The sequence below is a fragment of the Rosa rugosa genome, chromosome 2 (assembly GCF_958449725.1).
Source record: "Rosa rugosa chromosome 2, drRosRugo1.1, whole genome shotgun sequence".
Taxonomy (NCBI): Eukaryota; Viridiplantae; Streptophyta; class Magnoliopsida; order Rosales; family Rosaceae; genus Rosa; species Rosa rugosa.
In genome coordinates this window covers 47303238-47326593 of record NC_084821.1, presented here as the reverse complement: position 1 = coordinate 47326593, position 23356 = coordinate 47303238, and the positions used below count along the sequence as shown (strand labels likewise).

The 23356-nt window shown below is 46.3% G+C and overlaps 1 protein-coding gene and 2 long non-coding RNA genes across 7 annotated transcripts; 2 read left to right on the top strand and 1 right to left on the bottom strand.

Moving 5' to 3' along the window:
• Positions 1-290: 290 nt before the first annotated feature.
• On the bottom strand, positions 291-2734 carry LOC133734773 (uncharacterized). The gene has a single exon (XM_062162393.1). The coding sequence runs from the start codon at positions 2481-2483 to the stop codon at positions 408-410; it is 2076 nt and encodes a 691-aa protein (XP_062018377.1). The 5' UTR covers positions 2484-2734; the 3' UTR covers positions 291-407.
• Positions 2735-3556: 822 nt separating this feature from the next.
• On the top strand, positions 3557-22935 carry LOC133728564 (uncharacterized). Its single transcript, XR_009855913.1, has 5 exons — positions 3557-3724; positions 3866-3945; positions 4512-4637; positions 4737-4821; positions 22735-22935. It is a non-coding gene; the product is annotated as an uncharacterized LOC133728564 (long non-coding RNA).
• LOC133734120 (uncharacterized) lies at positions 20226-21493 on the top strand. 5 transcript variants are annotated; one of them, XR_009858098.1, is made up of 4 exons: positions 20226-20270; positions 20378-20433; positions 20590-20696; positions 20848-21493. It is a non-coding gene; the product is annotated as an uncharacterized LOC133734120 (long non-coding RNA). The 5 variants fall into 5 exon arrangements; XR_009858099.1 differs by having other exon boundaries at positions 20241-20270; positions 20366-20433; XR_009858096.1 differs by having other exon boundaries at positions 20248-20270; positions 20366-20696.
• Positions 22936-23356: the final 421 nt, after the last annotated feature.

Sequence of the window (23356 nt, the reverse complement as noted above, 5' to 3'; positions counted from 1 at the left end):
ATCAATGATAAAATGGCGTGTGCATTTATAGGAAATTCTGTTATCACACTATAACAGATTCCAGGCTTAATTCTAACAGAAGCTTGAAGTTTTGGGGTCTGCTCCAAGCATTGGTCAAGGAAGTACTAATACTAGATTTTAATTATTTTCTGGGTAGGATTAGATCATGTTGAAATTTTGGGACCTTAGTGGTGGATTTCTCAGAGCCCCAGATCTGTTACTGGTGGGGAAAATGGGAACATGTGTGACCTGTGCTCATCTGTGCCTTCTGTTAAAAGATACTCTAAATAGCTCACAATACTAATAAAAAAATTGAGATTTCAACACATTTCACACCTAACACCCAAAAATGTAAGAGACGTATACCCTATAGAAATTTACAAGACAAGAGACAATTGCCATACTCGTCAGAAAAATAAGACCCTTTTTTTCCCTTTTCTTGTCCTTCTCTCAACAGCCCTTACGATAAATAATCTCAATATGAGCACAAGTGTATCTCTAGAACAGCTAGCATCGTCTGTTTTCAAAAGATGATCGGCATCAGCACCAGCAATATCAGAATCGGTGATGATGAATTCCGAAGGGCTTCCATAAGGAATCGAAACGATTGTGTTGGGCGAAAACTTCTCAGCCACCACAACTCCACCAACACTAGGTTCAGAGCTGCGCTTAATGCTGTAAGCTCCCTTCTTAATGGCCAAAGTGGCAGGTTCCCATATGTCAAGAAACCCAGTGTTCTCAAACACCTTAAATGATCCATGACCCTTTTGAAGAATCTTCTGTATCTGGCTTTGCATTTCGGGCTCACAAGTGATCTTCTTGTGATCGTTTGCAAACACCTTCACGAGCTCTCCCTTTCGCTTCCTGTTATCCAGGGGTTGAACTTCGATAGCAAGGTATGTATCAACATCATCAGCAGTGAGAAGATAGTTCGGTTGCTTTGCTCCTTCAATGTAGTTAACTGATCCATCTGGAAGGTGGCGTACCCACTCAAAGTTGCAACTGGTTGTTCCATTAATGGAGTATCCAGATGCTTGGAGCTCATGTCCCGGTAATGCTTCACCCGAAATCTGGAGGCCCTCAATAGCTGGTAATGGATCATCCTCGTCTAAAAACAGATCTTCATGAACCGGTGATAGATACCGAGGATAAGAGGAGCTGGGATCGGTGTAAGGAGAGGTTCCTCCACTCTCATTGTATCCCTCGTCATGATCATCATAATCTGTGTGTGTTTGCATCTCCGGCTCACGAAACTTGACCTGTTTTCCGGGTGTTGTATCGTCTCTATATCGATTTGCATCAAGTCTAGCAATAGTAGGCTTAGCAGGTACAGCTGGGGTTACAGAGTTGCTGTTTTGAGGTTCACTGTGTTCAGTATTCCCTGTGTCAACACCACCTGAACCGCTCCGAGGGCCACCCGATTGATCCCAATTTGGGGCGGTTGTCTGCATCTGAGCACCAGGAGGAGGAGAAGCCGGTACTTTCTCATGGGAAGATGGCGGGTGAGTAACCATTTCAAGCCCATCTTTGTTAGAAATTTCCAATGCTGCACCAATGGAATGAGATGGAGGTGACTGTTGGGTATTGTTAGTGCTAGACTGATTCGAATTCGACTGTAAAGGTCTTACTTGATACTGAAACTGCTTCAATTTCGACTCTGTCATAATAAGCTTCTCCTGCAAATGCCTAAACAAAATCTTAACATTGCTGGCAATGGACTGAGCATCATGAACCTGCGGCTGCAATGAGTAGTCTGCCAGAATCGGCAGCAATTCCGAAACGAACGTCGTCCTCTCCTGCTGCACATCCTGCAAAGCATAAGCCAGCCGTATGTTCTCCTCAATTATATCTTGCCTGTACACCAGAGCCTTGGAAGCAGCATCAGCAAGATCCTGCTGCTGCTGATCAAATACCAAACGCATATAAGCAATGCGACCCTCGAGAACATGCTTTTCGTTCCGAATCTGTGCTTCTTTCATCGAGTAATCCCCCAGCTGCTTCCGCAATTGCATGATCTCCTGCTCATTTTCATGAATCTTGATCACAAGATTCTTCTCGCCGGGATGATCCAATCGCATCAACCCTTCCCCGGAATTCACCCGCGGCGGATCATAATATTCCCCTTCCGTGCTGTATCCCCCATTATCGGAATTGGGCGCCCTAGCTTCTTGATTATCTCCTGAATTGTTCGCTTCCGGACGAGCGGATCCTGCCAGATCGAGAGACGACCGCGGCGCCATCGATGATGGTTCGTGGAGTTGTTTACGTCTGTGGAGCTCGAGAGTCCTGTATTCGAGCTCAGACCTCAAGCGGATGTTCTCCTCGACCTGTCGCTTGATGGTGGCCTCGGCAGCTTCGACGGCCTTCATGACCTGGAACAAGCCAATGTCGTCGGTTTCGGAGGACCGACTAGGATCAGGGCTGGGAGTCCTCGTCAACCCTGAAAATTTCTCCGCAATTCTCCAATCGAGTCCGTTCTCCATCTCTCTTTGTTTGTGTGTGTGTGTGTGTGTGTGGGGGGGTCACTTCATTTCCATGTGAATTGGTTTTTCTACTGTTGTTGGCTGCTGTTGCCGCCTTTGGAATAATGGATTGGATTATTCAAATTAGTGCCTTGCTCGTGCCGCTGGGATTGAGGCAGAGTCTCTGTGACAGAATTGGTTTTGGTCTGTGAAGGGAAGAGATGGAAATTTCTCGTAAAGAGGGGTTGATTTTGAATTTTCGTTGTTCAGGGGGTGGGGGGGGGGGGGGGGGGATGACCAGGTCTCGTACTTTATTGGGCCCGGCGGCCGGGTCCACCACCCAACAAAGCCCATCGAATTTGCTTAGTACCTGCCGCCTTGGCACTAATCATGTCCAAATTTTATCTTGGTGAGCAAATATTTCTTAGGAAAATCAGATGTATAAAGGGGGTAAATTTCTCAGCCCTGTTTTAACGTAACTTTCCATATTTGTAGTGTGTTCAAATTCTGAAAAGGTAAAAATTAGTTGATTACAAATAGAAGATAGGAGAATGAGTCATTTCACCTAAGGGATAAACATAAGAACTGCTCTTACTTTCTTTCTAAACATATTAAGTTAAACTTGAAGTTGACGACGTACTGCATGGGTTGTTGAACCGGTTTGTGTGAATAAGGTTTGTCAACTTTAACTTTAACATTATCTGTTTTAGCATTAACTCACATTTTGAGTTTTCTTTTTCTTTTTAATAATAATACATGTGTCACAAACTCACAACACGAGTGGGTAATTAGAGGAGGGGTGAATGAGCAAGTTCACCTTAGGAATGAATCCAAGTATTATATATCCATATATGCTACGAGGCTATTTTCTCTATTTTACATTAATTCTTATATTTTATAAAGGGACAATGATAAAAGAGGTCATTTTAAAGTGCCTTATGATAATCCAGATACTACAAATGTTCCCATGATAATTAAGGTCACCTATTAACAACCTAACACTAGAGTTAAACTTAATTACAAAAAGTGCCACTGACAGCTCTCTCTATCTCTATCTCCCCCTCCCGTTACCCATGCCCATCTGAACCCTTTTCTATTTGAAGTGTCGGCCCTTACAAAAATATCTCTCTCTGAGATCGGAGCCTGCCATGTCCGATGAGGAGCACCACTTCGAGTCGCCGACGCCAGAGCCTCTAAGACCTCTCCTCAGCATTTCATAGTTTGATTGAATGGGACGGGAGGCATTCAATTCCCTCCAAACGGTGCGCTTCTTTAGCTCCAACCTCTCTCTTTCTCAGATCTGAATTCCTCGATTCTTTAATACGGCTCATCTTCGTCGCCGATCATCTTCTCTATTATTGTTTTTCTTTTGTCTTAATTAAGTTTCATGAAATCGTTTACAGTAACTCAACTTCAAAGATCAAAGCAACAGTGAAGGAATTGGGTTGCTATCGTTCACTGTGAGCCATGAAAGTTCTCGAAGGTTAGCTTGTTTTAAATCCGATTGATTTCGTCTTTAATAACTTTCTGCTTTTAGTTCCTGAACATTGTCAGTTATATATCTGCTTGATCCTGCTGTTACCGAAATAGTAATTTCATGTTTTGGATCTGTGCATAAAGTAGTGATTGTGTAGGAAGTGCTAATTGAATGATGAACAAACAGAATTCGGCTTCTTCGTCTTACCGCAGTCAATGATTAACCTTATGTCTGAAAATTTTGAGCTATTAGAGAATAGTGAAATATGTATCTGCACTTTCTGTGAGATACTCGGTTCTCTATTTGTTTTAATGCGCAACGTTTGTCATAGAGAAGGTTTAATCTACTTAGTTCAGTCTCTAATTACAATCTCATCTTCATGATGATTTATAGGAGCGCCCAGATATCTGGAGAAATAATGTAGTGCCTGGTCAGTCAATGTTTGCTAGGGTAGCATTTGCAATTTCAAAGTTTGAGCCTGTCACTGTGTGTTCCAGTGCTGCTCAGGTTAGTAGTATTAGAGATGAGCAAGGCTCTGAGAGTCTTTAATATCTATTGGTCTTTTTTATCAGTGTTGGAAGAGATTTAAGTTTGAATTCATTAAGCTCAGTGGCAAATGCACGAAGTCAGCTACCGTAAAATGTCAGGGTTATCGAGATGAGTCTGAATGATTTCGATTTCATGATACAATCCCGGCGGTGAGCTTCTTCTACTGATAACAAATTCATTAGTGGAATACAATGATTTTAATGTTGATCCTTAAACCTTTGATTTTTTTTTTATTTTTTTTTTTTAAGTTTCTTATAGGAAGAAGTGCATCATATTCTAGTCCTCCAGAGCCAAAAGTTGCTAGCATTGATTGGAATTTTATTAGCTGGGGAGGTACGCTCTGTAATTATGCAAAGCTAATGTCTATATTAAATTGTACAGTTTTCTATAGATGCCACCGTATGCTCAATCTTTCAAGCAACTAAACAATAGAATCTTTTTGTGGGTAGTGCATCTTTTTTATGTTTTAAGGTGCATAATCACATTTAATGCTAATCTTGGTATTTGTAGGATCATTATGTTTCATACATTTTTTTTTCTTCGTGGTTGTACAGTAATAAATTTTGAATATATAGTCTTTAATGAAAAATCTTGGTATTTGTAGGATCATTATGTTTCATACTTTTTTTTTCTTCGTGGTCATACAATAACAAATTTTGAAGTATATAGTCTTTAATGAAAGAAAGAGAACAAAGAAAGAACATCAGAGAAGCCTTTTATGCAATTTAAAAATTGTTACTTGTACTATAATAATCTGTTTCTTTCTAATGTCTGAATTGTTTAGCTGCTGACACTATGCCAAAAAGTCCTTCAGACGACAAACTTTAGACGACATAAGAATTGTTTTATGTCATCTGAGTTTTTCAGACGACATAATTTTTTTTTCTGTTGTCTGAATATAGACTAAAACCATACTCGTTCAATTTGAAAAAATGGTCACCATTCAGACAACACATATTTGTTGTTGTAGAAGATGGTGATTTCCTATCTCAAATTTGGAGGGATATCTAAAAATTGATTTGGTACTTTTCCCTCTCAAATAGCCAAGCCCTAGTTGACTAGAAAATATTGTAACATTCAGACAACATTTAAATGTTGTTCGAGTGTGGAGCTTCTTTTAAAATTTTCTAATTATTTTGACCTGTGCTTATAGAGATCGACCTCGACCCTTCACTCATTTTCTCACTCGGGCTCTCTCAGCTCGACCTAGAAACCGCGAGGAAAACTCAAACACCAGCCCTCTCTCCTTCTCACTCAGCTCTCTCAGATCTCGATTCTCACTTTCTCGATTCTTTGTTGGCTAAGATTGAACTTCTTCATCATATTTCTATCAAATCTGGCCACTTCAGTAGAAGATCTACCAACTCTCTTCTCCTTCTCTCTCGCTCCCTTGTCTTTCCAAACCCTACTCTCTCTCTCTCCCTCTCCCTCTCTCTGTGTCTCCGTCTCTCTCTGAAATTGACGGAGATGAAGTCTATCTGCGCCACAATTTCTTACGGGAGACGATGGAGCCGCTCCAGTCGCCAAACCCTAGTCCGGCAAGCCTCCGTGAAAGCATAAAGCCTCCAAGGAGAACGAGTCTCCGCCTTCAGATCTCCTCTATACGGCCTTGGATTCGAAGCCTTCGCCAGCGGCCAAGTTGAATAGTCTGTTGCCGCCACGGCCTTGAGATGCTTCCTGAGAACTCCGTCCATGGAGCCTTTGATTCCGGCGTCCAGGTACTGCTCTAATCTTGAGACTGCAAATTTGAGAAATATGTTTGTTTTTCATGAAATCTTGTGGTTTCTGCTTGTGTTTGGGACTTTTGTTAATGTTGATTTGGTTAGGGAAGTCCTCGATTCACCATCGATCTCTGAAGTTTGTATGTTTGTTAATCTGTTCTGAGTATCGTAATTGGTTACGATAATGCTGATTGTGGTTACGTGATTGATTTTTTGATGTAAGATTTTGTTTTTGTTGTGTTTGGGTGGTGGTTTTAGATTGCTAGGTGGAGGAATGCGCACCTGGAGAAGTACCCTGATGCAAAAATAATTCCCCTTAGAATTGGTGACACGGAATTCCAGAATATATAACCTCTGCAATGGCAAAGGTATTTCTCGGCTCTCATGGTTAATGTGCTCTGTTACTGTCTAGCATGAATATGGTTTGTTTCGATTTTGAATGTGTGTGGTATGGCAGCCTTGAATTAACGTAAGCGACTATATTCAAAGGCAAAGTCGGTTGTTTTGTGTTTATTGCATGTACAAGAGTGAAAGCTTACTTGTCTGGAATTTGTAACATTATAAAATATGATTTGGCTAATGAAGCAACCAAATATAACCCCAAATTAGAAAGTTCCTCTTTAGCAGTCGTTGATTTTACTATGTTTGCCACACATCTATTACCATTTTTCTGCAACACTTGCATGCTTATTGAGACTGCTTTTTAAACTTGAACCCCAAGTTGATAGTAATGTGGAAATCACTAAATCATAACAAACATGGGTTGCCTTAGATTTGCCTATAGTTCAGAAGAGATTATTCTGCATGTATATGTTTCTTACTCATTTTGGTCATCATCCAGAAATATATGGTACATTCTATCCCATTTTCCTTTCTTAAGAACTTACTTTGTATATGTTTCTTACTGACATCTTGAACTTGTAGTAGGTATTCTTCATAAATATCTTTTGAGTTCTCTGTATGATTCTTGCTTGCTAGAAGCTGTCGGCTCATCAGAGAAATTAATTAATTTTTTGTTCTTATCTTTCTTAAATTTATATTACGTTGGTTTGTCTTCTATTAACCTTTTTTCTGGGGGCATTATGTATATTCGTAGTTTTGCTTAAACCATTGATGCATCTGAAACATATGCGGTTTTAGTTCAGTGGATCATAAATCCTGTATAAATCTTAGCGTTTAAATACTATGGACAGGTGGGTACCAAATTTAATAAGATTTCAAGTGGCAGTAATTGCTTTTCTTTAGTTGAAGCAAAGTCCAAAACCATTTTCTTACTTGGAATTGTGACTTAAATGGGGGAAATATATTGATCTACTACCTTTGTTCTAAACTGGTTTGGATGAACTATGTTCAGGAAAACACCTGAAAGGAGAGAGATCAAAGAGCAAAACTTTTATCAGATGAAGTCTGTGTTCTCCCTTCTTTCATGGGCTGGTTCCTTCTTGCCTGTCTTGGCTGCAAAAATGAGTTCAGTAGCAGCGATCTTGAAGTTTGTGAGTTTTTTTTTCCCTCTTTTAGCTTTGGATTTTATTGGATCTTGGAGCTGAATGATTATCTTGGTTGCATTTTGGTGTTGATAAATTAGCTCATAACATCTAATTGGTTAAATTTGTGTCTGTTAGATAAGAATGCTTTGCAATTTGATGGGATATTGATTAATCTAGAGTTTTCTATTGCAATATGGTTTAGATTGGATATCTCTTGATTCTCTCCATCATGGTTTCATAGAAGCCATGCCTTTCCTTCTTGAAAAAAATTCATTTCAGCTTCCAATTTCAGTTATTCAAATCTTAGGATATTAGGTAAAACTACATATGTGCTTTCTCTAAACTTGCTCATTTATAACTTGGTCATAGAAGCTTAAGTGTTCTCTGTTGTTTATTTCTAGAGGAAATGAGATCAGGAAAGACTCCAAGCTGCTTTCTTGCCTCATTTTGATGATGTTATATAAAAAATAACAAACATGTGGGTAGGTAACAATCATTACTCTTCTCTCCCAGAGTAAAACTAAATAGATCATGTACTTTTCTCTCCCAAATATCTTACCTTAGCTCTAGGTTTAATTCTGCATTTTATATCCCTCTGTACATATTGTTTCTGATCACAGTAAGATCTAATATTGCATAGTCTTGTCAAAATTAGATTGCTGGTCTGAAATCAGTTATGATTATGTAGGTTTGCTTGATACTTTTATGTGATCTTTATGGTACTCTTACAATTACACAAGCTGTTATTTTCTGCAACACAAAAAAGGTAAAGGTATATGCTTCTATTGTTGTTTTGTTCTGATCTGAATTGAATTGTTCCTTGTCGGTTGTTTGGTTATGGTCTATTAGTCAGTAGAACAGTAATGTGGAAATATGCTCATCTTCGGAGTCATGCTTATAACATGGACACCATTGCTGTTGTTGTTCATTTCTAGTACTGTTTTTTTTTTCCTTTCATTTTTGTTACTGTTGGAAAATGTATTCCTTTTTCCTGCTCATATTGTCTTGTGGTTTTTGACATTTTATTTGATTATTGTATATTTAGTTACCTCGCCTTGTTTTCACCTATAACATTATTCTTCTGCAGATACATGTTGTACCTACATGTACGTTGCAAAGCATAATTAGCTATAATCAGACACACTCATCGTACCGCCAGAGGTACCAACTATCGTCAAAGGAGTAACCCACAGATAGGCAGCCAGGCGGGCCACGGCCTGAGCACAAGCGTTCCCCAGGATCACCGCTGACGCGCCGCCACGCACTCTGCCAAGACGGCATCAGAAGCTACTGAAACTGGGAACTGAAGCACTTCAGTCCCACATCGAAAACAAGGAGAAGATCAGACCTCTCCTTACCTATAAAAGGTCCTCTCTTCTCCCTTCATTAAATTACGCATTAACTCTCATTTATTACTGTGCTGTCTATATATCAACTGACTTAGGCATCGGAGAAGTGAAGACCGCCCAACGCGGTCTCCCTCTGACGCCCTGTCTTTCACTTGGCAGCTAGCAGGAATTACCAGGTATACAGAGTAACGGTCCGCCCGCCGGACCCGCGTTAAACGGAGGTTTGGCTACCGCCAGACTTTGAGCATTAACATTGGCGCCGTCTGTGGGAACCCTTGAACAAGAGGTCATCCCATCACAACTACCATGACTAGCGGTAGCGGGGGAAACGCTGATGAGCAGGCAGACCAATCCGCCATCCCCCAACCATCCAATCCAGCGGTAGGTGTTAACCGCGCACTATTCAACACCCCAACCAACCCCGGCGGTGAGACGGATTCAGGCAGCAGCCGCCCACCAGGCCAGGACCTCGCCGCCATGTATGAGTTGGCACTGGCAGACCTTCACAAGGCAAACAGAGAACGTGAAGAGGAGCGCAGAGAGAAGACCGAGGCCCAAAAGCAGGTGGCTTCGCTGATGTCACGTTTTGATGACCTGAAAAGGACGTTAGAAAGAACCGCCAACCCGGTACAGAGCGAGCATTCGCATAGTACAAGGCGTAGTCATCCCAACGCTGGTACATTGGGACCGGAACCGGTTGTACAGATGCAGGTCCCGCTGGACCCCCCTGAACTACTAGGGATGGGACCACCGCCCATTCCCCAACTCATGTTGGAGCAGGAAGCAGAGTCGGTACCACGCACCAACCGCTCGGAAATTAGGGCAAGAACTGAGGGTGGTCCGCCTGCGCCAAGGCATAGGCAGACCCAGCGGAGTACATATGCCGGACCCGCCGGCGACGCAACAGCCCAAATTCTGGAGAGGATGCAGCAGTTGGAACAAAGGCTGGTCCGGGCGGAGTCGGGCGCCGCGCCGTCAACTCAAAGTCCACTTTTCACGTCCAGACCGGGACCCTTCACCGCTGAAATCCTACAAGCTATCAGGCCTGCGTACGCAAAAACTCCAAAGATGTCGCACTACAGCGGTGCAACCGACCCCTTCGTCCACATGGACACCTTCAAGAAGGTCACCAACAATAAGGGATTTGACGACCCCACTCTGTGCCACTTGTTCAGCGAAACATTGGACGGAGAGGCAATGAATTGGTTCTTCGAATGTCCGCCAGGATCCATCGACTCATTCAACGCACTGTCACATACCTTCCTCTCCCGGTTCATCTTACTGTCCGCCGGACATCATAACACGAGTCAGCTGTTCAGCGTCAAACAGGGAGAGAATGAGTCACTCAAGGCATTCGTCACAAGGTGGCGAGCGGCGGCATCTTAGTGCCGCGATCTGGACAAATCGATGGCATCGGCGGCCTTCAAGCAAGGACTCCTCAAGGGACCATTCCTCTATCACCTCAACTACAATCATCCAAATGCGGCATATGACCATATCATGAGTGAGGCGGTCATTCACGCCCAGGCAGAATTCATTACATATGGAGAAGTCCCACCGCCACCGGCAACGCCAGCAAAGGCAACACAGCCCACCTCCAGTCAGCATGAGACCGTTAACAAAGCACCCGCCGCATCACCAACTGACAAGAAGAGGGAATGGCCACAGGGCCACTACCAGAACAAGCGGCAGAAGGATCAATACCACAAGGGCAACCGCCCAACCCAGGAAGATAACCGCAACAAGCAAACGGAGTCTTCTCAGCGGTATGCAGTGTTCACGGTCCTCACAACCTCGTACGAGGAAATATACAATCAGTGCAAGGATCAAATCCCGCCACCTCCTCCAGCAAAATACCCAAAGACGGGCAAACCCAAAAACACCGGCAGATGGTGCAAATACCACGAGGACAGCGGCCACAATACCAACAGCTGCAACGCACTCAAGACGGCAATTGAGACCTTGTACCGTGAAGGCAAGATGGAACAGTTCAAGGTGCGCCAACCACCACCAGTGATCGCCAACGTAGAGACGTTGGGCCGCATTAACACAATCGACGGCGGTGCTCCAATCACGGGCTTGTCTCACAGAGCCAGAAAGCGTTACGCACGCGTTAATCACCCAAAGGAAGTCTGCAATATCCGTTACGAGAGATCCGCCAAGGTCCCAAAGGTTGGTTGGGAACCTATCACATTCTCTGAGGAGGAAGAGCGCGGGGTGCACCTACCCCATGATGACCCCTTCTTGGTCGACGCCATTCTTGGTAGGTTCTCAGTGGGGAGAATATTGGTAGATAGCGGGTCCGCTGTCAACGTCATCTTCAGCGGTTGCTACAGCCATCTCAAGCGGAATAACAAGCTGCTCCAGGATCATGAGCCACTGCTCAGCTTCTCTGGTGACGTCACACAGCCACTCGGTTCTGACTACATGCGGTTGACTATGGGCACTAGTCCGTGTATGACGGAGGTACATACAGAATTTATAATCGTTGATTGTCTCAGCTCATATAATGCCATCCTCGGACGACCGGCGCTCAACAAGCTTAAGTGCATTATCGCCGGGTACATGCTTCTCCTGAAGTTCCCCACGCCTAACGGCACAGGCAGTGTGAGGGGAAGCCAGCAGTTGGCACGCGAGTGTTATTCAACGACTATGGCACGGTCAACGCGCCGCCATGATGTCCTAACGGTGGGAAACCAGGCACCGCCACCAAATATCTTCGAGGACCCTAGGGATGAGGAGGAGAAGTATGTGAGGAAGGAGCCGGTCAACCCAGACACATCCTTGAAAGTTGTATGCATCTCGGACGAGCACCCTGAGCGGACAGTCCGCATAGGCGCCCAACTAGATCCAGAAGTAGAGGCAGAACTCATTCAATTCCTACGTCATAACGCCTCCGTCTTTGCATGGTCCTACGCGGACATGCCGGGTATCTCCCCTGAGATTATCACTCATAAACTGACCATCAAACCCTCTTTTTATCCCATCAAGCAGAAGCGGAGGGCCTTCGATGAAGAAAAATACCGGGCAATCGGAGAAGAGGTCGCCAAACTCCAGGGCATTGGATTCATCCGCCAAGTCGTCTATCCCCAGTGGATCTCAAATTTGGTGATGGTCAAAAAGCCCAGCGGCAAGTGGCGGATGTGTGTTGACTTCAAAAACCTCAACAAGGCGTGCCCAAAGGATAGTTTCCCGCTACCCCGTATCGATCAGCTGGTCGATTCCACCGCCGGACATGAGCTCCTCAGCATGATGGACGCTTTCTCCGGATACAATCAGATCAAAATGCACCCCAGCGACCAGGAATGCACAACCTTCACCACCGACAAAGGCCTCTACTGCTACAATGTCATGCCTTTCGGTCTGAAGAACGCCGGTTCCACTTACCAGCGGTTGATGAACGCCATGTTCGCGGAGCATCTGGGAAAAATCATCGAGGTCTACGTGGACGACATGCTAGTTAAGAGCATAAAGGCCGACGGACATGTGGCAAACCTCAGGATCATAGTAACCATTCTCCTGGCCTACGGCATGCGCCTCAACCCGGAAAAATGTTTCTTTGCAGTCACCGCTAGCAAATTCCTGGGATACATTGTCAGCGAGCGGGGCATCGAGGCTAACCCAGACAAGGTCCAGGCCATCCTTGACCTGGCGGACCCAGAGTACAAGAAGCACGTCCAGTGCCTCCAGGGCAAGTTAACCGCCCTTTCTCGATTCATCTCTCGACTCACTGACAAGTGTGCCCCATTCTTCAAACTCCTCAAAACAACGCACAAGAAGGTCATCGACTGGAATCCGGAATGTCAGGCGGCGTTCCAGGGCCTGAAGGAATATCTGGCGGCAGTCCCTCTCCTCTCCGTCCCTGTCCAAGGAGAAACCCTATTCATATATCTAGCGGTATCTGCATCAGCGGTAAGTTGCGCAATTGTTAGAAGGGAAGGCCAGGATGAGCTCCCGGTGTTCTACGCCGGCAGAGGCATGAACGGAGCAGAAACAAGGTATCCCCCCTTGGAGCAACTGGCCCTTGCACTTATCGTTGCCGCCAGGCGCCTCCGCCAGTACTTCCAGGCCCACACAATCCATGTGTTAACAAATCAACCGCTGAGACAGGTAATGCAGAACCCTGAACACTCGGGGCGCCTCAGCAAGTGGGCCATCGAGCTCAGCGAGTTCGACATAGAATACAAACCAAGAACCGCCATAAAGGGCCAGGCAGTGGCGGACTTCATCGCTGAACTCACCGAACGTCAGCCTGAACCCGGTGTAGAGATGGTACCTGGAGCGGAAGTGGTAACCGTCGGGGAGGCGAGTCCCCTCCAGTCAGATTGGAACCTACATGTGGACGGATCCGCCAGCACCAGGGCCAGCGGCGCCGGAGTCATCCAAACAGGACCCGGGGGACTGAACGCGGAGTACGCGTTGAAATTCAACTTCAAAGCTTCAAACAATGTGGCGGAGTACGAGGCACTGATCGCCGGTCTACTTCTCGCCATTGACTCGGGGGCTGACAGCGTCAACATATTCAGCGACTCTCAATTAGTTGTTAACCAGGTCAACGACAGCTTCCAGGCAAAGGACCAGCAACTGGCGGCATACTTGGGATATGTCAAAACGTTGCTCAAAAAGTTCAACTTTCACACCATCACACAAATCCCCAGGGAAAAGAACGCCAAGGCTGATTCCCTGGCAAGACTGGCAACCGCCCAACCACATCAAAGTCCAGCGGACACAAAGGTGGAATGCCTGGACAAGCCAAGCATCACGAAAACCCTAGCGGAGATCTTCAACATTGAAATCAACCCCAGCTGGATGGACGAAATCACTGCATACAAGCGCAACGGCACACTACCAGAGGATAAGGCCAAGGCACGCCAAATTCAGCGGAGAGCAACCCGCTACAATATCCAGAATGGCAAGCTTTACCGGCAGGGGTTCACTCACCCCAACCTCCGCTGTTTAACCCCGGAGGAAGGAAAGCTCGTGCTGGCAGGAATCCACGGCGGGGAGTGCGGAAACCACTCGGGCGCCAGATCCCTGGCCAATCGTACAATGCGACAGGGCTACTTTTGGCCTACGCTTGGTGAGGACGCCCGGCAGGTGTCAAGATCTTGCCACAAATGCCAGCAGTTCGCCGATCTCCCACATGCGCCGGCTGAACCACTTTCAGTCATCATCGGTCCATGGGTCCACTCTACATGGGGCCTCGACTTAATGGGAAAATTCCCAACCGCCAAGGGACAGTTCAAGTACATCATTGTCGCTATCGACTACAACAGCAAGTGGATAGAGGCCGAGCCACTGACGGCCATCACTACCGCCAAAGTCATTCACTTCCTCTGGAAAAACATTTACTGCCGCTATGGTGTCCCACACACAATCATTACAGACAACGGCACACAGTTCAACAATGAGGAGCTCATTTCATTCACCGCCAATCTGGGCACCAAGATGAGCTTTGCCTCTGTCGCCCACCCCCAAACCAACGGCCAGGTCGAGGCGGCAAATAAGATAATCAAGAAGCTGCTAAAAAAGAAGCTCGACACTGCCAAGGGCTTGTGGGCGGAAAAGCTTCCAGAAGTACTCTGGGCCATCAGGACGACTCCATCCTCCGCCACTGGTGAAACCCCCTTTTGTATGACGTTCGGAACTGAGGCCGTTCTGCCCGTCGAGGTAGCTCAACCCACCGCTCGGGTCGAGTGCTACCACCCAGAGACCAACGGCGATGGCATCAACCTGGACTTGGACCTCCTAGAGGAAAAACGACACAAGGCCCATTTGCAAAACCTGCAAAACAAACAACGAGTTTCGCGTTTCTACTACGCCAGAGTCAAGGCCCGGAACCTCCAACTGGGGGACTGGGTAATGAAGGAAGTCATTCCAGCACCAACAAAACTCCGCCCAACTTGGGAAGGTCCGTATAAAATAGTAGAAGTCGTTAGCCCAGGCACCTTCTACTTAATGGACAAGGATGGCGTCACTACGACCCACCCTTGGAATACCGAACACCTTCGGTATTACTACAAATAGTCGTGTCACTACCCAGGAGCATCTTGACTTAGCTAAATATTGAACAAAAATTTAGCTAAGGGAAGCTACCCAACGGGTACATCCCCACTTTTGTTAACACTGACCAGTCAGTTATCAATGAAATGAGGAATTATTCAAACCATTGTTACCAAGTCTAGCACTGAGGGCAGCTAGCAACGCCAGCAATCGTCAGCGGACCTCGTCCGCTACGTTGTGCACTTGGACCAATCTTAATTCCTTTAATTTTTCATTGATTGCAAAAGAAAATCCTAAGTCAAACTCTAGCGGTATAGACATATCATCACACAACGTCAAAAATTCCATATTTCATATATTCAGGGCTGGGACTCCCCACCCAAAAAATTGTTCCTTACATTCAAAAAAAAAAAAAAACACAAGTACATATATTTTCAGCCTCAGCGGCTACACAGTCAAAACAGGGCACGTCCGGCATGTCAGGGGTTGGCCTCGGCGTCGCCTACTTCGGCCTGCGACGGCTGTTCACGGCTTGCTTGGTCGGTCCCTCGAGCGGTGGGACTTGGCGTCTCAATGGTCCCATCCGCCGGAGTCTGATACCCACTGCCTGAGCTGCCACCTCCTGCGGGGGGACTGGGTACTGGCGGGGGTCTCTTCATCGGCGCTGCATTTTTTGCCTGCGGCGCCTTGGGCAGGGACGCCTTGGCCCAATCAATTGCACCCTTCGCTCGCAAACAGCTCGACATTCGCCAGGGCGCCGGCCTTCGCCGCTTCATTCAGCGCGTTTTTATATTCCGCCGACTGCTTGAAATTCTCCACAGCGGCGGCGGCGGCTCGGCTTCCGTCATCCCTCAGCCGGGTCAACTCTCCCTCCAATCTCTTCACTTCCCCTTGCCTGGCGGCAGACTCCCGCTGCAGGATGTCAATTTTCTTCTCCTTGGCGGTCACACGCTCTTGCAGCAAGGCCTTGTCTTGCTCCAGCTGGGAGACTTGATCATTTCGTTCTATGTCCCGCTGGATGGCGACGTCTAGCTTGCCCCGAGCGTCCGCCGCGTCACAGTCTGCCTTCATCAGGCGTCGCTCCACATCCACCAGCCTGTCCTTGGCCTCCGCCAGCTCCCTCTCCAGCCTCTTCACCTCCTCCCGGAGCTGTCCCTCAATTCGCGGTTACTTGGAGGCCGCCAAGAACATTTCGTTCAGCCCAACCGCCAGATGCCCGAAGGCTGAGCTGAAGGGCGACTGCTCGATCGCCGTTGGCCGCGTCATCCCTGCCAGACCGCCGAACGACAACCGCTCGCACAAGTGGTAGAGAAACTCCCGCTCGCTGTTGGTCATGAACTCGGTGAAGGCAGCGAACGAGTCCAGATCGCTCACGGGCATCTCTCTCTCGGCCGTCACAGGAGCCTTCGACGGGTCCTGTCGGCTCCTCTTCTGCCTGTGGACCTCGAGGGTCTCGTCATCATCCTCCTCCCCGTCCGAATCACACTGGCGCCGCCTCCGCAGGATCGACCGGGTATCTCCAGTGGGCGCAGCCCTGGTCCCCTTCGGCGGTTGTCTCCCCACCGCAGCGGCGGCAGCCCCCACTGGAGCCACGACCTTTTCTTTCTGTGGCCCGCGTCGAGTGGCAACCACTCTTTCCTTCTGCGGCCCGCCAGAGGATCCCTTTTTCCCCCCGCCCGCTTGTCCATCCACCTGCACGCTGGGCAGACCGTCGGCCCCTAGGTGCGAGTGGTGCGGCATGGGCAGCGTCACCGGACCCTCGGATGCGCTCACCTCCAGCGTCTCGGGGTTCACAACTGTCATCTGGGCCGCCTCGCCTGAAGCATACATTGTCTCCAGGAAGTTTTCTATCTCCGCACGGTCCATGGCTTTGTCAAAGGCGTCACGGCTCGCTTTGTTGCCTGGCGGAGTCTCTGAGAACATGCAAGCGCCCGTTAGCTTTAACCAAGTTATCAAGAGATACAAGGTGGCGGAAATCTCTTACCAATAGCGCGCGTCAGCTGCTGATCGACCAACAGCTCCCAGCCGGTGAGGAGACGGAAGTCCAACAAATTGCGGTTCTTCCAACAACCTTTGATGCGCGCAACCCGGCACTCTTCCTCTCGCGTCAGATTGTAGCGCAGTCCCGCTGTAAAACAACAGAAGGTGTCAGTCAAACGATTGCAACATATATACATTAAACCGCCAACTATGTTCAGCGGAGATCGACGGACAACCTCGGATTGGCTGAAACTCCGACTTAATCCTAAACGTCGGCTCCCCCTGGTTGGACTCCGCTTGATACTCCCACCCCGTCGTCGCCACGCAAAACGTCCCCCGCCAGTAGGACATCGAGTCCCTCAAATTTTCTATCAGCTTGGGCGCTCCCTGCCGACGGCTCAAATTTACTTGCCCCCTACAACCTTGGCGCTTAACGTACACCAGTTCGTAGAAATGCAAGACCTCCGCCACCGTCGGCCCCTCGCACCCGGATAGCCGCCACAAGGAGTTCATCGCCAGCATCAACCGCCACATGTTGGGACAGATCTGCCCAAACGCGATGCCGAACTCACACACCAGGATCTGAAGGTTGGGCACTAGCGGTAACGTCACCCCCTGGCGGAATATTGCCTCGTGAACGGCGGCGAACCCCGCTGGAAGGATTGAGGCCTTCTCGTCCGCCGTCGGTTGACGCAGTTTCACAACTCCCGGCAGCCGGTATGTCCGTTTCATCCGATTAACCGCGGCGGCCGTCATCCGCCCTCCCGCCTCATCGACGGGGGTCCCATCCGGGAGCACCCACGCCGATTCCGTTTCCCCCCCCGTCACGTTTCCCCCGTCAGCAGAACCACTGGCGGCACTATTACTTGCTCGCCGCTCCTCACTCTCCCGCACAGCAGCCTCCTCACCCGCCCTAGAACTCTCCGGACGCGACGTACGGCCCATGACAACTTCCCAGGGTATGGTTTGCAGCGGCTCGATGTCTAACGGCTCTGGCAGTGAGGTTCCTGCACGGGCAGACGGACGCAACGAGTCAATAAAAACCCTATCCGCCGCACTGATTGACACGTCAGACCCGGAGTCCTCACTGCTCGAGATCTCTACGACGTTGGCCATCCCAAAACCCTAAAACCCAAATCAGTTAGCCCACAGAAGGATCTAACCTATCCCTATATCAGGTATAGAACAGAAACACCACGAACAGCTACCCAGAAAATACCAAAATATGAACAAACCCCCCTCAACCCAGATTCAACCATCTAGCAAAACCCTAACTCTGTTAAACACCGTCCCCTACCCTCAAAATTCATCTTACACCCCCGACGAACATCAAGAAACCCAGTTCAAACACCAATACCAGAACACTCACCTCAGTCGTGAACTCTCTGGCGTGCTGGTACTCGCTGTGCCCCGACGACGGGAATTTTAGTCTCTCCGACCACAAGAACTCCACCAACGCACGGCACTCTCCGCAAATCTCGGCTGGGCAGAGCTTGAAGACGACAAACAGTTCGAATGGATTTTCTGATCCCCCTTCTCAATACGTTCCCCCCCTTTTATGTCAACGTCAGAGGCTTTTGGGCCGTCCGCTAGAAAACGACATCACACCCCAGCCGTACACGTGTCCCCTGTCCGCACTAACCCTCCGGGTTAACCGAGGCGTCGCCTCGGTTACGAATTCCATCATTACTCGCATTAATGACGAGAAGAAGGCCGGACTGAGGAGACGCGTCTCCACACGCTAACCCTCTAGTTCTTTGCCACGTGTCAAGGCGTATCACGAAAGCAATCCAGGGTACGCCCTTCTCCAAGTGAGTCTCCGCTGAGCGAAACCCCGCCAGCGGAACTTCTCACTTGTCTTCTCCAAGTGAGTCTCCGCTGAGCGAAACCCCGCCAGCGGAACTTCTCACTTGTCCTCTCCTAGTGAGTCTCCGCTGAGCGAAACCCCGCCAGCGGAACTTCTCTCCAAGTGACCATCTCCGCTGCGCGGAACCCCGCCAGCGGAACTTTTTCACTAGCTGTTATTCACGAAGTCTCCCAACCGCGGAACTTCTCCCTTGTCATCATACAAACGGGGCACCTTCCGCTACACACCTCTAGCGGAAACCTCTTTTATCTGGCAAGTCGCGTACTTTGTTCAGCGCGGTACCACTCAATAAATTAACGCCAAGCACGTCCACTGGACGTTGTTTACTGCTGTGAACCAGCGGGGGGACTCACGCCAGCGGCGGATCCCGAGGCCACGCCTCATTCTGACAAATGACCGCCACGCGACATTACAGTCAGATTGTCCCTACGGGACACGGGGACTAGTCAACAGTCTACGACGACCCTGATCAGGTACGTTGACCCCCGTCACTCGGGTCCTAAAGATTGGGTTCGCTACCCAACACCCTCTGCTCCGTGCAGCTCCCCCTCACCAAACAAATTTTGCGACCATCCGGAGGTCCATCTTAGCCGGGGAGTGGGGGACTCCCTGGGGGGCCTAGCAGGGGCCCACCCGAAAGGGTATAAAGCGTTTGCTCAGTAATATCCATGGTTGACAACGCACTGACGCTAATTATGCTTTTGCAAAAGTCTAGCGGAAGAAAACGCTTCATACCGCCGATCAACTCCCCAACCAAGATTGCCCTCCTTGACTGGGGACTTGGGGGACTTGTACCTACATGTACGTTGCAAAGCATAATTAGCTATAATCAGACACACTCATCGTACCGCCAGAGGTACCAACTATCGTCAAAGGAGTAACCCACAGATAGGCAGCCAGGCGGGCCACGGCCTGAGCACAAGCGTTCCCCAGGATCACCGCTGACGCGCCGCCACGCACTCTGCCAAGACGGCATCAGAAGCTACTGAAACTGGGAACTGAAGCACTTCAGTCCCACATCGAAAACAAGGAGAAGATCAGACCTCTCCTCACCTATAAAAGGTCCTCTCTTCTCCCTTCATTAAATTACGCATTAACTCTCATTTATTACTGTGCTGTCTATATATCAACTGACTTAGGCATCGGAGAAGTGAAGACCGCCCAACGCGGTCTCCCTCTGACGCCCTGTCTTTCACTTGGCAGCTAGCAGGAATTACCAGGTATACAGAGTAACGGTCCGCCCGCCGGACCCGCGTTAAACGGAGGTTTGGCTACCGCCAGACTTTGAGCATTAACACATGTTTAAGTGTCTTTCAAGCTCCACTTGATCCAAGCATTGCCCTTGGGAGGATTCTCCGGAAACTACTACTATGAGGTAATTCTATGATATCTGTCTGTATGCTAATTCTATGATGATCTTCAAATTTCAGGCTTCTGCATTCATAGTCACCTACTCAATTAATAATGCAGTTGATAATGTAGGAAATGAGAATGGGAATGCACTGGCTTGGGAGAAGGCTTTTATTCAGTTAGCAAAGGTTTAAACACTGTGCAATGCACATCCTGCATTGCATTGTTGCTGTTTCCTGTGGGCATTTCAGATTTTATGCAAATATGGAGCAAATATATCGATTTTCGTAAACTTTTATGCTAATGATACTTGATATTGAGATCTGGAGCAAATATGTTTATAGGAAAAACTGCTGGTGCTGTCTTGGAACTGAGTCTCTCATTTTCAGCCGAAAGCTCAATTGAGGAAGAGTTAAAAAGAGAAAGTACTGCTGATGTTACAACCATAATAGTAAGTCCCAGACTTCGATGTTTTTACATTACTCAAGCAATATGCAAGAGATAAATGTCTTCATGATATCTTGACCATACTGCAAACTTTACTATACTTGACCTTATACTGAAATAGGCATTTTAATTCTTCTTGTCCTATATCATATCAGGTAACCTATCTGGTAATGTTCCTTTATATATCTCTGACATTAGGAGATGCAACTCAAATATCTTCTTTTTACCTCCCGTCTAAGGTACGATCTTAACCTTCACTTAAGTATCTTCTATTCCTTATATAGATCAATTCCCTTGCTGATGTCACAAATGATTCTTTTCTGGGCTGAACCACGAACATGATGAAGTGTGGTTTTTACTCATCCATCATTTCTCATGATTTATTATTACAATCTCGTTCCTCTGGTCCTTCTTTACATGTCTAAAGGTGAAGCCAAAGCAATGTTTTCAAGGTACGAAGGGTTTCTTGGAGCATTGGGTGCATTCATGAGCTATGAAAAGCATGGCTTTGATAACTTGATGGTCTATCAGTTAGTGCAACAATCCCCAATCGGTGGATTCCATGGAGGAGATAAAACTCATGGTCCTGCAAACTTGGAATTGAATGATAACCCAAGCATAAATTGCAGTATATACTTGTCTTAGAATTTGCATTAGCTTTTCCTCCAGGCTCGACACAATGCTTAGAGGCAATTCTATACTATATATGAGCACATCAACCTAGAAAATCTAGATTTTGTACTGTATTTTGGAGATAGCAACTATGTAACTGTGTCCTTATTCAATAAAGTGAATTACTTATTGTTTATGTGTCATTATTTCACAAATATTTGTCGTGTTAACAATCTCAAACGACAGTAAATTGTTGTTGTAATGAAACTACCATAACAGAAAGAATATGATATCTATTGTCTTAACCATTTATCAACATCACATAAGTACATTTTCAAAACCTTTCAAACAACACTTAATTGTCATCTGAACGTACCCTAGAACGACACATAATTGTGGTCTGAAAAACTTTACGACCATAGATAAATGTTGTTTAAAGTCAATTTACACAACATTCAATTGTTGTTGTATGGCAGAAGACACTACATATGAGCCTTCATATTTCTTACTTAAGGGCATTCACACAACACAAATCTGTCTTGCAAATATGCTTTACACAATAGAATTTACATAAGACTGTGGTTGTTTTGTTTTTCATACAACACAAAACTGTTGTGTTACAGCTTTTAAAGATACAAATTACATTGGTCCCGAAATGTAAAACTCATCAGACAACACAAGACTTTTATTTGTTTATGTCGTCTGATTTTTCAGACGACAGAAGTGTTCTGTCGTCTGATACCCCCAAGACACGACACCGTACTAGACGACATATTTTGGTTCGTTCAGACGACAGAACTGTTCTGTCGTCTGAAGGCCTTTTTGGCATAGTGTGATATGTTGTTGTGGAGGAACAAAAACATATCAGCTAGTGTTTTAACTGTTGCAACTTTTGTTTGGGTGCTCTTTGAATGACTTAGTTATCATTTCTTGACTCTTGTGGGTTTTGCTTTGGTTCTTGGTATGCTTGCTCAATTTCTCTGGTCAAATTTGAGAACTATGTGCTAATTGTAGAACTATGTGTCAAATTTGTTGTTACTGGCCAGGTTACCGGTCATGTCCAATGTCAATCACATGTCACTTGCTAAGTCATTGACCAAGTCACTGTTATATCCATGTCATTGACCATGTCACTGGTCAAGTCATATTGCACTGAACAAGTCATTGGTCAAGTCATATTGCATGTCACTGGCATATTTTGAAATTTTTTAATCATTGTTATATCCAGGTCACTGGTCGGTTAATTGTTAACCCCAAATAATTAGTCATGTCATAGTCATGAACATGTTACTGACCATGTCACTGTCAAAGTTACTAATGATTTTCTCATTTTCACAAGAAGTAATCTTATAAGTATACAACACTTTAAAATGTCACTTTATTGTTATACTGTTCAAATTCATTGACTATAATTTTTTCATGGCCAACAGATTGGATTGTGGAATTTTTGTGATGTACTACATGGAGAAACTTTTGAAAGAGGAGGGGATTCAGAAGACACTCAGCAAGAAGTATATTTTGCAATATAGAGCTCATATAATCAAGACATTTGCGAAACATATGCAGATTTGGATCTCTACAGATTTAGAGTTTTAGAAATTTGTTTAGGGCTTAGGATGCAAGTCACTGGCCAATTGTAAACTCCAGCTTACTAAACAATTAGCTTTTTATATCTTTTTATGGTATCACTGTTATGTTTAGTTTTCCTTAATGAAATTTACAGCACATTCAAGTTTCAGGCATTTTCTGAATTTAGACAAGTCAATGTCACTGATCATGTCCAATGTTGATCACAAGTTAGTACACAAGTCACTGTCAATCCCTGTTGTATCTAGATTTTAAGTTAGTAGCCAAGTCATGAATATGTCACTGGTTAAGTTAACAGTCAAGTCACAGATTATGTAACTGATCATGTAACTGACCATGTAACTGACCATGTAATTGATCATGTAACTGGTTAAGTTAATAGTCAAGTCACAGATTATGTAACTGATCATGTAACTGACCATGTAACTTACAATGTATGTAACTAATCATGTAACTGATCATGTA